General features: G+C 40.9%; 1 protein-coding gene across 1 annotated transcript in view; it reads right to left on the bottom strand.

The window, feature by feature from the left end:
• LOC115645872 (collagen alpha-6(VI) chain-like) overlaps positions 1-17,608 on the bottom strand; it is a 114,146-nt gene that overhangs the window by 21,300 nt on the left and 75,238 nt on the right. The window contains exons 29-35 of the mRNA XM_030551082.1: positions 13,685-13,720; positions 13,506-13,568; positions 13,062-13,124; positions 9,883-9,918; positions 8,035-8,071; positions 5,417-5,428; positions 4,828-5,321 (exon numbers count right to left, since the gene is read on the bottom strand). Coding sequence (XP_030406942.1) covers positions 4,828-5,321; positions 5,417-5,428; positions 8,035-8,071; positions 9,883-9,918; positions 13,062-13,124; positions 13,506-13,568; positions 13,685-13,720 — 741 coding nt within the window. The remainder of the gene's footprint in view (positions 1-4,827; positions 5,322-5,416; positions 5,429-8,034; positions 8,072-9,882; positions 9,919-13,061; positions 13,125-13,505; positions 13,569-13,684; positions 13,721-17,608) is intronic.

Raw genomic sequence — 17,608 nt, 5'->3', positions numbered from 1 at the left:
ATCATTGTACTATTGCTGTATTGCAAATGTTGTACAACAATAATACAATGTGGAGAACTTTGCTGAACTGTTTAACCAACACACAGGAAAAAATCAACAAATGAATGGCAGTAAACAACATGAAGGCAAGGAAAAAAAGGAATTGGTAAAGAAATTTACACAGTAACTACCCTTGGGTAAACAAATTCCATGTTAGTACACATCATAATTTGGGTTACTGACACTGCATCCTAACTAAGACACGTTATTCAAAACTATCTTGCTCAGTGTCTGGATACCAATACTACATCCTGACACAGCAATGTTTGATAAACATTCAGTAAGTTATCTGGAAAACAACATCCATAAAAAGAGCTGGATCTACGTCAACTACTGGTGTTCACGGGCAATGCAATCCATGGAACAGAGAAGCTAGCTGTGGAAATAAAGCAAAGACTACAAGAATTTAAAGAGAATTTTAATGCATGGCAGTTTTTGTTAGCAAGAGTCAGGCTAGCTGTAACCCTAATAACGCAAAATTTATAAAAGCAAAAATTATGTAAAACAAATTTTTAAAAACTGTGTAAGAAGTTGTTGCGACCTTGTGTCAATAAAATAAAATGCAGACTAAAGTCTAAATAAAAATAAATCAAAATAACCTATGTATAAACAAAATGCAGATGTTGCTTATTATTATATGTCACAAAAAGTATAAATGCTTCCTGTAATTGTTTACCTATAAAAAAACACCCTGCCTAAAAGGAAAAAACCCTGTGTCCTAGTGCACTCTCTCCCTCTATGCAATTACTTAAAAAAATAAAGTATCTAATTTTGCTGCACCCAACCAAAATGTAAGAACTGTTTTTCTCTGACATAGCCATTCCTGTTTCCTTCCCAGCAAAGCTTATCAGAGGGTGACAACCAGCAATAAGGGTAACCCATAACATGAATGCACAGTACTGGGTAGTAGCTAGTTACAAGATAGATAGATAGATAAAGGCCTCATTTGTAGTGTCACTACTCCACATTTCTGTTTTACTTCTCATATACATAATAGTGTGGAACACCTACAACAGTGCCTATCCCAGTATTTCAAAACACTCAGCCTACTACTAATGATGATACAGGTGATAACTGCAATTACCCTAATAGGAGTGTGCTTCTATCTGTGTCACCAAACTAAAAGGGCCAAAGTACAACATCAGACTGGAAAAACATGGCTATGCTTGGATATAAGGTGGTGTCATATGTACACATACATACTATACGTATATACCCATATACGCTACAAATATATATGTCATATCTATATTATTCAGATATATTATTTGAGAATGCCTCTAATTCTCAATCATACTACCACATTCCTCAGTCATGGTCCTGGGCCTAACATTCCCAGGCCACCATAAGAGATTAAAAAAATCTGTCTACCAGTAGTAAGAGGGAATGTGTAGACTAAGGAAAGATGGGGCATGAGTGTATGGATGGTAAAATAAGGTGACCACATAACACTGTTTAGTCCATTGGGTTATCTTCAGTCCATGTATTATGCTTTTCTGGGACAAAAGGTAAGCATCCTCCCCATAAAAAGACAAAAAAAAGTGGGGGAATGTAGTAAGATGAGGCCCTGAGACATAAACACTTGTATCAGAGGCCCAGTATGAGGCATGAGGCCTGAACTGAAGTAATGGTCAAGGTGTTGCTAACATAAAGCAAAGTTAAGCTGTGAGCCAGAGGCAGGCCCTGCTCGCAGAAGTTGGCAAGAGGAAGGCTGCTAAAAGCACGTGGTCAGAGGGAACACACGCACACAGCCGACTTTTATCAACATTGTACAGAGCAAAGCACCACACCAGAGGCATCTGACAACATATATCAGTGCAATTGAAAGCTTTTTCATGTGTAGCTCTCTTTTAGAAGAGTCTCCATATGCTATTACATAGTATTGTAAAACATGACATCAAAAGTAGCTCTAGAAATCAAAACTCCTTTGTCTCTTGAGTACTTGCCCTAAACGCTGCTGCATAACATCAGCACTTTTAAATTGTGCCCTTCCCTCCCCCCCTCTATCAGCAGTTAGCAGTCGCCTCTTGTTTGAACTTTCAAGAAATGTCAGGAACCCTCCAGGCAAGAAAATGAATTTGCAACCCAAGGAATAAACAACAAGACTGAAAAGTAGACAATAAATTAAAGTAAATCTGAGGCTTCACAATAGCCTTAGTTTGTTTGGATTACAGTTCCATATGGTCTTGACCTTTGGAAAACATTTGTTAGAGCAAGAATAAAATATATAGACTTGAAATGTGTTGCTTTAGCTTGCTAGTGTGACCTTACACTGTGGTGGCCAGACATACGCCTTTTACTCATCTGATTGATTTTAATATATTGCTACACAATAGGCAGATTAGCTGTGTTTAACAATGGAAAACAGAATCTGATCCTTAACTTCCTAATGGCAAAATTCCTTGTGGCTCTGGTGGTAATAAGGACTGCCTCTTAAAATGTACTGTGAATACATGTAACATGATGTTCATTATGAGGTTTTTGTTACTGAAGTTATCTGATGTTGTTAACTTCACTTACAGTGCTAGGGTACACAAGCTGTTAATGCCAGAAGGTAGATATCTGTGCTTCTGTTTTTTCCCCCCTTGCATAAATTGAAGCAACAGTGGAATAAACCCTAAAGTCTTATTTTGAATCTATATTTTATTAATCAATTTTATTTTGAATCTGTATTTATGACACCAGTGGAGCTTTAGCTTGAGTAAAGAATGCAAGATTTGGCCCTAAACATTCAAGTTGAGAGGAAAGAGGATGAGGAGCCCTGGTTAACGTTATTTTCTAATTACTGCAAATAGATGATTTATTCTATTCAGGTTCTTATACTACATGTATAACTTTGGTGCATGAGCACTAATTAATTGCTTCACTTTGCACCTCTCTAAATTGGGGCCAGAGTGATTTCAGAGTCACAATACTTGAGCCAGTTCTGGGAATCTATAGACTAGAAACAAATCTCAGGTTATCCTGTTTTTTTTTATATATATCCATGTAATATAAAAGAAAACTGATAAAGACACAAGGCCTAATTCTCCTCTCAGGGGTTGCACTGATGCAGTTGGAGAATTTGGTCCATTTTCTTTAGCCGTAAAAATAAGAAGAAAAAAAGGAGAGAAGAAGTGGAACCACTAAGAATTGAGGTTGAGATTAAAGATAATCTAGGTATGGACTAACACCTAAATGAATACTTTGCCTCAGTTTTTAATAAGGGTAATGAGGAGGTTGGGGGCTGTAGCAGGGTGGCTAATGGGAACAAGGATATGGAAGTAGAAACTACCACATCCAAGGTAGAAGCCAGACTCAAACATTTTAATGGGATGAAATCAGGGGGCCTAGATAATCTTTATCCAAGAATCTTAAAGGAACTGGCACATGAAATTGCAAGCCCAAAAGTGAGTGATTTTCATGAATCTGTGGACTCAGGGGTTGCAACCTGGGAAAGGAGAATTGCGCATATTGTGTACCTATATTTAAGAAAGAAAGAAAAGAGATCTGGGAAACTGCAGACCCATTAGTTTGACCACAAGTGAATCAAAGGTCTTAAAATAATTTTTGAAAGAGACAGTAGTTAAGGATATCAAGATAAATGGTAATTGGGATAAAATACGACATGTTTTTACAAAAGGTAGATCATGCCAGACCAACCTAATCTTTCTTTGAGAAGATAACCAATGTTTTAAACAAAGGAAATGCCTGCTATTGCTGATGATACAGGAGGAGGAGAGAACTCAGCTTGCATCTTAGGTTGAATTTGAAGGGTTGGCAACAAGAAAAAAAATTTTTTTGTTTAACTTAAAACTGAGAGCAGTTGATCTAGAAATAATTCACAGATAAGGACTATGGAACCCCTCGTCCCATTTGTGGAGGATTTCTTTGCAGAGCAGAACCAAAAATGTTAAACAATCCCTGAAATGTTTCCTTTAAGGCTTGGTAGCATATGGTATGCAATATTTATTTTTCTATTTATTGTCCTTCAGTCTAAAATCATATTTTAAGACAAAAGCTTTCTTCTCTATTGTAGCTAATGGCAATGCATTTATTCAAATGTTTCACTGAATTCAGATTTCTTTGGGAAAATGGAGTGTTTTTTCTGAAGTCTTCTGAATTTGAATTCTCCAGAAAATATGGCCCCAGGTTTGTACGTAAACCGAGCCGTATGTGTTCCCTGACAAATGCTGAGCAAATATCAATATTAGAATGGAACATTCTATGAAACAGCAAGTGAAAGGAGCACGGTGTAATTTGGATTTACACCATGAGAGCCAATAACAGAAGTGAGTCAGTTGTTTGTTATTCGTGCTCATGAAATAAACCAGGATTAATTTTAATTCAGCTGTCACTAAAATATTCCCTTCTTAAAAGCTGTTATGATCTAAACCAGCGGTTCTCAAACTGTGGGTCGGGACCCCAAAGTGGGTCAGGACCCCATTTTAATGGGGTCGCCATGACTGGCTTAGACTTGCTGGGGCTAGGAACCTGGGCAGTGGGACTCAGGTTACAAGCCCCCTACCTGGGGCTGAGGCCCCTGGGCTTCAGCTTTGCCCCCTCCACATCCACTAGGGGCTCAGGCTGGCACAGGATTTAGTCCCCCCTCCTGGGGTTGCGTAGTAATTTTTATTGCCCAAATGGGGATCAGGGTGCAGTGAAGTTTGAGAACCCCAGATCTAAAGCTTCCTTTTATAAGTTATTAACTTGAATGCATAAATATTCTCATTAATTAGAAGAGCAACTGTTAATCAAAAGGATCACTTCTCACTGAGATTTCCCATTTGCTGTAGGCAGCTGGCTTACCGAGAAGGCACGTCTGATATTAGGGACTTCACTGAAGGCAATCACCACAGGAGTGATATCCAGGGCACTGAACTCCAGCACTGCTGTGTTGATGGAGGTAGCATCCTGTGATGGGCCACTGGTGAAAAATATGGCAACTTTTCTTACGAGAACACCCTGACGAACTCGCTTGAATACATTCCTTGCAATGAATCTCATGGCCGCTCCAATATTGCGCCTGCCCGAGGACCTCTCCAGAGGTATTCTCTGGACTGCTTCCAGCAGCAAGTTGTTCCTCTGGAATTCCGAGAATCGGATGAGGTACCTTGTGTTGGTATTGTACGAAACTATGGAGACGCGGGCACCAGTCGGACAGTTGCTTTCGCTGAGCTTGATGACCCGCAGCAAAGACATCACAATATCCCTCATTCTTTCAAATGCTGCTAGGGTAACATCTTCAGACATATCGAGGGCAAACACCAGTTCAGTGGGATATACTGGACATTTGGCTGTACCTTGAAATAAACGTACTATGTGAAAGGGTATCCATAAACCAATATTGTCATAGTTTCTACAGTCTAAGGAAGAAACTGAGCATAGAGCTATTTACCTGATAAGCAAGCTAGATGGGAACGACGGGAGAGAAAAAAAAAAGAGAATTATTTTATTTTACAATTATCTTGATTAGATTGTATCCATTCAGACAGTGGCTTGAAATTACTATAAGGTGCGTGCACAACTGGTTGAAGGACTGGACTCAAAGAATAGTTATCAATGGTTTGCTGTCACATTGGGAGGACATATCTAGGCATCCTGCAAGGGTGAGTCCAGAGCTATTTAATATTTTCATTAATGACTTGGATAATGGAACAGAGCATATGCTTATAAAATGTGTACATGACACCAGGCTGGGAGGGGCTGCAAGCACTTTGGAGGACAGCTTTAAAATTCAAAAAGACTGGGACAAATTGGAGAATTGATATGAAATCAACAAATTGAAATTCAGTAAAGACAAGTGCAAAGTACTATAGTTGGGGGAAAAATCAAATGCACAACTACAAAATGGGGAATAACCATCTAGGTGGTAGTACTGCTGAAGGGGAACCTAGGGGTTATAGTGAACTACAGACAGAATGGGTCATCAATGAGACATAGCTGCAAAAAAGACTCATATGATTCTGGGGTGTATTAACAGGAGTGTTGTATGCAAGACACAGGAGGTAATTGTCCTGCTCTATTTGGCACTGCTGAGGCCCCAGCTGGAGAACTGTGTCAAATTCTGGGTGGCACAATTTAGCTTGGAAAGATGTGGACAAATTGGAAAGAGTCCAGAGAAAAGCAACAAAACTGATAAAAAGCTTAGAAAACCTGCCCTATGAGGAAAAGGTAAAAAAACTGGGCATGCTTAGTCTTGAGAAAAGACCACTGAGGGGGGACTTGAGAACTGTCTTCCAATATGTTAAGGGCTGTAATAAAGAGGACAGTGATCAATTGTTATCCATGTTCACTGAAGGTAGGACAAGTAATGGTCTTAATCTGCAGCAAAGGAGATATAGGTTAGATATTAGGAGAAACTTTCAACCTATAAGGGTAGTTGAGCTCTGGAATAGGCTTCCAAGGGAGGTCATAGAGCCCCCATCTTTGGAAGCTTTTAAAAACAAACTGGACAAGCTGGTCAGGGGTGCTCTAGGTTTACTTGGTCCTGCTGCAGCACAGCGGGCTGGACTTGATGACTTCTTGAGGTCTCTTCCAGCCCTGTGTTTCCATGAATCTATGTGATACCCTTGCTTTGAATAAAGAGCCTGATTCAAAGCTGCTTGAACCTTTGGATGGGCCACAGAATCTATAATATTTGTTTCTGTCATCAAGGGGGAAATTGTACCTTCTCTTCTCCTATCCACTGGTGCAGAGGACCCTACAGCAGTCAAACAGGTGCAGTTCTGCTGAGTAGAATTTAAGAAGGCCATGCTTAGGGTATTTACCTCCTACGTGGCCCAGAGCCCAGAGGCATGGAGGTTGTGTGTGTTCTATTGCACAGGCGGGTGGGGGCTTTATGGCTGAGGGACAGGTGATAGGAAGGTACTTTCCCCTCTCCAGCACAGAGTTCCTCAGTACCCAGTGGAGTTACTTGGGCAAGGTGCTTTGGAGAGCAGGTTAGCCCAAATGAGAGAGACACAAAGAGGAAGGAAATATTAATGAGAGCCAATTAAGGGAGAGCTTGTGCTTTCAAGCCAGTGCAACTTGCAAAGTCCAAAAGTTCAGTCCCTGTAGAAGGGTGATTACCTGCCACTACCACCAAAAGGCTAATTATATCATAAGCACAGGGGTGGCTGCTAGTGAGCATGGGGGTTTGGTCTGGTTTTTATACAAAGGAAATGAATGTTGGGCTTGCAGGTAAAACTGAATGTAGGAACAGCCATACTGGGTCAGACCAAAGATCCGTCTAGCCCAGTATCCTGTCTTCCGACAGTGGCGAAGGCCAGGTGCCCTAGAGGGAATGAACAGAGAACTATCCCATGTTGCCAATTCCTAGCTTCAAAAGTGTGTGGAATACAACATGTATATATATATATTTTTTTTTCTTTCAAAAGCATAGTTGAAATGATACATTTCTATAGCTTTGCTTTTTTCCCTGATGAGTTTGACAGTGTTATCAAATATAAAATGGATAGGCTGAAATCTATATTGACTCTGTGTGTATCTCATTTATATTTTTAAAATGAAGTATAGTACATGCAAATGTAAGGTAGCCCTGGAGAGTAACACATTGTATTTATCCATGGTATGGGTACAGCACAGGCAGTGGCAGTGCAAGATTCCCTGAACTGTCCATCAAGGTGACCCAGCCTGTCCCTGGAAGGGTCAGCTAACTGGAGGAGATGGCAGGTCAGTTTCCACAGCATATTCAGTCCACGGCCTCTGTGCTGAGTTAGCCAACAAGGTTGCTCAATAATGAGGACTGTGACCATGGTTAATGATTCAGTAACAGAAAAAATAAACAGGAAGTACAAACTTGTTTCTCATACATTGCTGAATAGCCTCCAGAGTTACAACTTTCAGTCACTACCACAACAACTTTCAGTCACTACCAGCTTGTGCCAGACTGATACCAGCCACCCCGAGCCTCAGATCCATCCCCTGAGCCATTGAGTTGCCCAATGTGTTTTCATTTAAAAAATATGGCTATGCAAATTCCAGCATGGGAAAAGAAATCAACCCAGTACTTACGGCAGTTTACTCGTGTGAAATTAACAAGTCTACAAGGCTGCGGAGGGAAAAATGAAAAGATGGTTAAGGGCCAAGAGCCAGAGCCAGCTCCCACTGGAAAATCCATGGGACTCTTTCCATTGACTCCCATGGGAACTGGATCAGGTCCCAAGTCCTGAGCTCACTTAATCCTGCATAAATCCAAAGTAACAACCTTACAGTCAGTGCAGTTACTCAGGATGTACACTGGTGTACCTGACAGCAGGATCTTACCCTAACCAGGGCCGGTGCAACCATTTAGGCGACCTAGGTGGTCGCCTAGGACACCGCGATTTGGGAGGCGCCGTTTTCTTCGGTAGCAGCCGCGGTGGCCGGATCTTCGGCCACCCTGGTCGCCGCCAGCATTTAGGTGGAGGGAGCTGGGGCAGGGGAGCGCAGGGAGGCCCGCCTGCAGCAAGTAAGGGGGGCGTGGCACGCAGGGGAACTCCCCACCCCAGCCCACCCCTGCCCCGCCTCCTCCCCAAGCACGCCATGGCTGCTTCACTTCTCCCGCCTCCCAGGCTTGCAGCGCCAATCAGCTTAGGCACTGCAAGCCTGGGAGGGGGGAGAAGTGAAGCAGCGATGGCATGCTCGGGGAGCTCATGCTCGGAGCAGGGGTGAGCTGGGGTGGGGGGGTGCCTCAGGGAGGAGGTTGGGGAGCTGCAGCAATGGGGGTGCCTCAGGGCAGAGGGAGGGAACTGCCGTGGGGGGGCCTCAGGGCGGGGGCACACGAGGGGGAGGCACAAGGTGGAAGTTTCGCCTAGGGCGCGAAACATCTTTGCGCCAGCCCTGACCCTAACACTATAGTAGAAGTTTCCTAAGTTTCATTGGACACTTAACCTTTCTCAAATGTATGACACAGATACATTCTGAACTGTTCATTTTGTATAATATATCTGTGCATTGAGATCTATAAGATCGTGGGACAGTCATTGGCCTGGCCAATGCTGCTGGAGGAGTGGAGAGGGTGGCAGAGGGGAAGCCTGATAGTCTTGGCAGGATTCTACAAGATGAGGAGAGCACTATTCTATGAAGGGCATATTTCTGCCCCTTAGAAAAGGAGCAGCAGGTGCCCCCTAGTTAGCTCATGCTATTGACTGCTAAGTGACTTTGCCTGACTTGGACATGTGCCTTAGCTACCAGACTTGTGACAGACCTGCAGTAAGTCCATAAGCTTTGTCCAGGTTAAGATAAACATTACTGATTTAAGTTTAATAATTTGAGGGTCTGTTGTATTAAAATGTAATTGTGTATGCGTTGGTGTGAAATTGTATGTAACTGTTCCAGGAGACTGACCAATGCAATCTCTGGAAAATATTAGGAACGTCAAAGGGCTTTGAGGGATAATTTGTGTAGGGTCGATTTTCTAGCCAGTACTTGGGAGGAAGGAAATGCAAAGAGAGAGGAGAATTTGCATTTCCCTCCTCCCAAGTTACTTTGCTGTTTACCCTGGAAAAGTGTGTGTTTGGGTCAAGGCTCCTTTTACCCTCTATCCTCACTCTAGCACACCCATATAAGAAGGCAGGGTCTATCCCTAAGTCCTTTTTGAGGTTTTGTAAACTAGTCTAAATCACATAACTGAGAAAAGAGTTTTAATGTTTAAATTGTTTGCAAAACTTCTGCCTGGTTTTAAAAAAATGTTTCTAAGTTCTTGGTTATTTATTTCACACAGGACTGTAACTGTTTTACTGCAACAAACACATGAAGGAAGCTTTCCTTCAATGGCTATTAGAAAACTCTGTACAGTCAATGCTTCTTAAATGGAAAAAACTGAAACTGTTAACTACATGTAGCATGCACTTAGGTTTTAGAAATGAGATGATTACATACCGCCATGGCTATGGTGCCTTTTGGTCCTTTGGTGCCCTAGAACAAATTTGACAGCTGGTTAGAAAATCACTCTCATGTTAAGAGCAGGAACATATTTAATATATATTTAGTGATGACAAAGGTGTAGAAAAAAAATCAGGCATTTCTGTGTTAGTGCACACGTGTTGTTTTCTTGACAACTATTTATGACTTTCCAAGGTGATTGTCCAGACTATTTCCCGAAATGGATGTCTGTAGACTGTTGCACGGTTGAGATGAAGACTGACACTTTGATGTACTTTCTCCAAAGAGTTTTTTCCTGCATGTTACCTAAACTCAGCATTTGCTACTGCTATGAAGTGGCATCACTCAGGATTATATTAGTTTCCAAAGTTCTTGCTAGTAGAGGGTGTCATGGTTTAGATATATCTGCACATTAAACTCCTCTCAGTATCTGAGTGTAACCCTGCCAGGTGACAGACCTCTTGCCTTCACTTCTCTGGGATGGAATCCCACGATGCTCTCCTTCTCAGACTGGGTGCCGGGGTATGGCACTTTATGTACCAATCATGATTGTTCAGCAGGCCCAACTGCATTTTGCTGCCCTGCAAGTCTCCCCTTGGGGAACTCTAACTAGTGTGTGAAATAGGGACCCAAACAGCCTTTTCAAAACAAAGTATTGTTTAATCTTATCTGTAGGAACGCAGCATAATAAGAAAAAGGATTTGACAGAAGCATGCAGACTGTTCTGTTTTACCTAAAATGTAGGCAGGCCTACATATCCAAACATTCCTATCTCTGGGACTGGGTGGACAGTCTGTACCCCTGCAGTCTCTGCCTCTCTTTCTCCTCATTTTCAGGGGCTCATGTTTTTATACACTCTGAAGTTCTTTGTTTCAGCATCTGAATGGAATTCCCCTTCCTCAGTGTCAAGCCAGGAGTGTTGAACCCAGCATGTCAGAGGTAATCTTTAAAGGGATCAACATCTGTATTGTCTTTAAATTATCAGTGAATGTGTAGCTACCAGCAATGTTCGCCCACTTTCCTGTCTACATACAAACTAACCCATGCCTAAATTTACCCATAAGTAATTATATAGCAAACACCATAGGAACTACAAAACTAGCAGATGGAACATATAATATTTGAAAAATATTACAGGCAGCTCCCTTCCTTCATAGAGGGACCCCCCTGTCCTGGGTCCCCACAAGGATCCCACTCCAGTGTGAGGCAGCAGACTCCCTTAAGGACAAAACAGGGAAGATTGGTTGAAATAAAAGTTATTTAAGTCACCAATTTTAATCATTATCTAAAATCATCAAGATGGAAACCTTAATTTAAATAACTGATTTTAATCTGGGTTTGCAACTGTATTTAAAGAAAGGTTCATTTAGTTGGTTGGTAACCATTACAACATGTTGTTTTGCAACTCAGGATAGCCTTTACACTACATTTGGTACTTCCCTTTGCTCACCAGGAGGATACACAATCGCTACACATATTTTTAAGCAATTATACTGATTAACATACATTTATTCAGATCTTTAATTTTTGCATTTCTCATTATTTTTTAAAATGGTGAATGATAGCATTCTTAGTTCCTAAAGTAAGTTAATTCTTTCTTTAGGGAGGCAGTGTGGGGTAGTAATGAGAGCACTACACTAGGACTCAAGAAACCTGTGTTCTATTCCTAGCTCAGGAACTGGTCCTGCTGGGTGACCTCCAGGTCTCAGTCCCTCCTGTGACTTGCACTCCATATGTTTTATGGAAATATGCTTATGAGTGTGAATAGAATGTAACTGGAATATGCTTTATGCAAAAGGTCTCTTGTAAGGTATAATTACAAAGCTTATAATCTACTGAGTGTGGTCATCCTATTTGTATGAATGTATCATTCTTGTATCTAAAACTAGAAATATGAAATATCACTCTGAGGTCCTATTGTAATTATGCAATGTGTTGGCCATTAATGGTGGCTTAGGATCTTGATGGCTCCCATTGACTAGAACAATTGGTTGTAAATGGCTGTGTTTACCTGTAAGCCTTCCTGTGTCCCTGTAAGCCAGGCAGGAAAGAATGGAGGCTTGAGGTCTCACAGGACATGTGACCACGTCACCTGGTACTGGAATCCATCTTAAACCTGGTGCTTTTCCATTTAGAAGGAGGGGTGGGGACCCAGAGAGACAAAAGATTCCTGCTGTGTGCCAAAGCTATAAAACAGGTGGAACAGAACAAAGGGGGCTGCCAGTCATGAGAAATCCCCTAGGTATCACCTGAGCTGGAACTAGTAAGAACTGTACCAGAGGAAAAGATTGGGCCCAGACTAAGAAGGAGTCTACTCTGTGAAAGAAGCTTATTGGAACATCTCTGAGGGTGAGATTTACCTGTATTCAGTTTCTTTAATGTATTAGGATTAGACTTGCATGTTTTCTTTTATTTTGCTTGGTAACTTACTTTGTTCTGTCTGTTATTACTTGAAACCACTTAAATCCTACTTTTTATACTTATCAAAATATTTTACATGTAAACTAATAGAGTTATTACACAAAGGTGGTATTAATTTAGTCAGTAAATTCACAGATTGTTTTGGGTTATCACAGACCAGATTTTCAAAGGTATTTAGGTGCTTAAAAAGGCAGATAGTCACTTTTGAAAATCCCACTGGACACCTAAACAGATTATAATATTCATAAAATATTACGGACAGTAAAGAGCTTAATTAAGTGCCTAACTCCCATTGAAATAAATGATATTCCCCCCAATTATGTAGATAATTAAAAAAAGCAGCACTCTTTAGTATCTGAGGTGGCCTCATTGATGCCACATTATATGTATTTATTAAAACCATTTCAATAGACTATAGTAAAATTTTGGCCTTAACACAAGTTGTCATAATTTCAAATTTAATTTTAAACAATTTTGTTTTTAAAAAGAAAAATGTATTTAAGTTAAATAAAAATCCAATTTTGAATTTTTTTAAATCAATTATTATCTTCCCTGGGAGAGAAAAGAATGAGGAAGGTACAATTCTGTCCTCAGTTAAACCCATGCCATTCCAGATTTTCTAGAGCATAGCTGAGGGAAGGATACATCTGTCTATACATGCCTCATTAGTGAACTACATTTTATTGTAACCAGCATTGTCAAATGCATGATTAATCCCAAATCCCAAGGTTAATACTCAGTTTTAAATGTGGTACCTGTGGTCCTGGTGGCCCTTGGTCCCCTGGATTTCCTTCTGAACCTGGAAAGCCAGCATTGCCCTAAAAATAGAAACTCAAGAATAGTTACCAAGTCAAATTTTCAGTTTTTTGATTCAATATTTATAAGGACAGACATGGGAGCAGATCCATCACTGACGAAAATCTCCATAGCTTCATTGAAATCCAGTTGAGGAGCTGGCTACTGCAATTTAAATAAAGATAGTGTAATATACAATATAGAACAACCCTCATAAGTAATAAAAATCAGTGAAGAACATTAATATGACTGAGATCATCATACCTCTGAGACCTTGAAGCAATAAAGTAATGAGACTGATTTTCAATCCCTTTCTGGCGAGGGACTAAACTCTAGAAACTTTATTCAAGGCCCCCTTCACATGTACTTATCAGAAAAAGAGTAAGAGTGTTTATTATTCTTACCCTTGTTCCTCTAATTCCTTTGGACCCTCTGTCCCCTTGACTGCCTGGATCACCATCTTCTCCCTACAAGTTAATCAAAACCAGAATTTCTGTAGTGAAGGAGACACACACAAAAAATATAGACACACACAGTGCAAAGCAACATATACCAAAAGCAGAAAAGATCCATTTTATTGTACCTGTGGACCAGGGTATCCTGGGAATCCAGATTCTCCCTGGTATCGGGGGAAAAAGTGAAACAGACCTTAAAATTTTATTAACCTTTTCACTGCTCCTTATTTGAAGAAGATATTTTGTTTTTAATCAGAAAAAAATTAAGGATTTCTAGTTACAGTCAATTTAAGTTACAACAGCCATTTCTCAGCCTCAACTGGCAACATTCCATTCTGCCCATTTAAAGCTACAGCAATTTAAATATTTCCAACAGTTTCTTTTTCTCTTCTAATTACTATTTTATTAAATTTTTGTTTCTTTTTTAGTGAAATAAAGTGGAATTCTATTTTAGTGATCATATAACCATAGTATATGGTTCAAATCTTACTTTTCAGGAGTTGTTTCCTAATGGTACCAATGTGTTGGGCTCCCCTTTATATCAATCAAAGGGGCATTCAGGTTCAAGTGTTAGATTGGAAATAGGGTTGTGTTGTTGTTGTGTTTGTTTTTTCAAAGGAAGGAAATTATTTCACAGTCTTTTGTGTGCTATTTGGCTGCATGTAAGAAATGTTAGTAGCTTCCATGAGTACCAGTCAGAGCTAAAGTACATTCTTTCCAGACAAAGAACTAGCAGAATTTGCTCTGTGTCTTTGTAGGATTGTCCCATGCATGTGTCTGATTTAGGAAGCTCACTCTTATGAATCTGAATAGTGATTGTCCTCACACAACCATCAAAATGGGGGGGTTGCCCAAGAGATCCTTCAAACATGATTCTACCATAATAATTTATTCCTATTTGAATGGTAGGCTTGTTTTCCTAGGACACTGCATTTAAAGAAGTGTAAGTTAGCTAGTGAATCTATACAATTTATAGTAACCTTTGTAGATTACTATATTTAAGATTGTTCCCTTTGTTGTTAGGAGGATCCCAGCTTTTTTTGGATTAGATTCTGCCTCAGCTTTGGCCAGGCACATTGTGAGGGAGAAGGGAGATAAGGAACGTTGTATAGCCCACATAAGGCTTAGAACTGGCCAAGCTCACCTAGCGAATAGGCAGACTGCTATCCATTTACTCCCCCAAAGAGTGGGAAAGGGTAGGGAGTGGATGGAGCTCTGGCTCCCCCTTCTGCTGCGGAACTCATGGCTGCAGGAAGTTGTTGAGGGCAAGAACTGTTAAAAAAGGAACTGGATATTTACACTGATAACAAAAATATCCAGAGTTAACATATTTAATAACATTTTTGCAAGGGATATTAAACCTCATGCTTCAGAACTAATCTCTAGTGCTTAGAGAAAAGGATATGATGTATGGACAGATTACCTCATTTCTGCCTACTGCAGGGCTTAAACCAGTGGTTCTCAAATGTTTGTACTGGGTGACCCATTTCACACAGCAAGCCTCTGAGTGGGCCCCCCCCTTATAAATGATGGTTTTTATATATTTAACACTATTATAAATGCTGGAGGCAAAGCAGGGTTTGGGGTGGATGCTGACAGCTCACAAACCCCCATGTAATAACCTCGTAACCCCCTGAGGGGTCCCGACTCCCAGTTTGAGAGCCCCTGGCTTAAACTTTTCTATGGAGCATTTGGCGCTGATCACAGTCAGGGACAGGACACTGAACTAGATGGACCTTGGGTCTGATCCAGTCTGGCAATTCCTCTATTCCTTGTTTCACGTACAGCATGCTGGGTCATAACATGAAAGGATTCCACGCTTGTAAAACTACATTGGCTCTTTATTAAGAGAACTGTTTACAGTGATATTGCAACTGCAGCTAGAATTCTAGCCATGAGCACAGCAACTGACTTCCAGTGCCTCCTCCAAACTCTTCCCTCCTGCAACCTGTGCTCCTCCCTCCAAGCAGGTTGCCATGTTACTGACTAAAGCTAAATTGCAATAAGCATGTCCACATAAGGTTTTGAACCAGTTTAAATCTTTTTAAAACAGATTTAAGTTCAATAAGAGAGATTCTAATATAGACAAGGCCCAAGGTAGCTATCGCTGAGTTAAGTGATTTAACCAATAGAAATGTATTCAGAACTTCCAGAGAGCACTTTCTATTGGAGCTGCCATTATCACCCTTAAGAGAGCTCAGGCTAACTGCAGCAGACTGGTGAAAACAGATAATTATTTAGCTGAAGTTTGCCTAGCATAAAATTATGAAGGAATTTTCTCTTTCTCTTAATGGAAAAAAACTCAAAAACTCTGGGGTAGGGGGTGGAGGGCTTGGTAAACTTTGCTAAGAAGAAAAGACACCAGGAAGATGGCACTTGGTATGCCATTTGTTTACATCTGAACTAAAAGGAATTATTAATGCATGCTTAAATCAAGACTGAGAAGATTCAGGGTGTTTGTGCACGACACCCTATCTAACATTTAATGTGAGGTGTATCAATATTAACAGCTAACGTGGGTATGCTTGCAAGTTCTTTCTATATTTTTGAAAAAAACTTTCCTTCCCAACATTTGTCCTTCCTTTTGTCTCTTTTTTGTTTATGGCCTTTAAGTAGAACAGTTGTTGGGGAATAGCTAGAGAAAAAATGTACACAGAAGAAAGCAGATGCAGTGGAGCAAGTTTTGAGATTGACACTCATCTATTCCCCTCGGATTTATTTTTGGAAAAGATTATTATAATATTGTCTGTTGATAGACTTTCTTATTTCTTAAATCCAGTTTTCAGTGGATGGTGTCCAGAAATCTGTTATCAACATTTGTTGTATGCAGGGTTTTCTCTTTATTCCGAGTGATATTCATAATGATTGGAATGAATATTGGTGGGATTTTTGAATTATTATTGTTGTAAAATTTTATGATTGGATTATTTTTCAAATGGTTCCTTTCAATGTTTTACACTTTTTTTGTTAGTAAATCATTGCTATCTCTCCGTTTACTCGGGAATTGAGCGAGAGCGTCACAAGCTGTTTTTGCTCAAATTTCCTCCTTCCTGTGTCCACACCCAAAACAAAACAAAACACAACTACTAAATACAAATATCCAGGGAGAAGTTCACAGATTAGAGGGCCAGATCATCAGCTAGTGCAGAGGAGTTATCCACTGATTCCAATGGAGCTACACAGAATTATACCAATTTTGGACCTGGCCCTTACTTTGGATCTTTTATTGTAAATGGTTTCTATTATTTTTAGAAGAGATTATTTAATTATTTTTGTAAATAAATATTAATTTAGGGCTAGATGGCCCCTAGCTCTTCCTTACTGAGATAAGTGCATGGAGATGTAAGTTCCCTCTCCCTCCCTCCTTTGATACCTTTGCTCAACCAATTAAGCGCTCCTCAAATAGCTGCTGCTCTCTGGCCACCACAGAAGGGGAAGCAGCTTGACTAGTACTTCCCTTGATAAATAAATTGGTTGGATGGGGCAGGAAATGGGAAGACCCTTAGCTCTGCCCTCCACATACCAGCTAGAGTAGCTGGTTGGGTGCACTCTGGAGAGGGAAATAAGCTGTATCCCAAAAATCAGTACAACAAACTGAATCCCCCTCCTTACCCCCACAACAAGGAAGGAATGGCCAGCAGCGGCTCCAGGCACCAGCGTTGAAGCGCGTGCCTGCGGTGGTGAGCCGTGGGGGGCGGCCTGCTGGTTCCTGTGAGGGCGGCAGTCAGGCAGCCTTCAGAGGCTTGCCTGCAGGAGTTCCACCAGTCCTGCAGATTCAGCAGCAATTCGGCGGCGGGTATGCCGAAGCCACGGGACCAGGGATCTCCCACAGGCGAGCCGCTGAAGGGTATCTGACTGCCATGCTTGGGGTGGCAAAAACGCTAGAGCCGCCCCTGGGAATGGTGCCTCTTTGAGCAACAGTTCTCTCCCAGGACTCCTCCTGCAGGGACACAGATGCATGCCACCACTCACTTGGGGCTGAGAGACAGCTCTCCTTCCAACCTTTACTGGCTGCGGGAGTCTGTGAATGGTGTCTGCACCAAGGCAATGTT

Source organism: Gopherus evgoodei, chromosome 2 (assembly GCF_007399415.2).
Source record: "Gopherus evgoodei ecotype Sinaloan lineage chromosome 2, rGopEvg1_v1.p, whole genome shotgun sequence".
Taxonomy (NCBI): Eukaryota; Metazoa; Chordata; order Testudines; family Testudinidae; genus Gopherus; species Gopherus evgoodei.
Note: the sequence above shows the minus strand (reverse complement) of the source record. Positions and strands in the feature narration are given on the sequence as shown.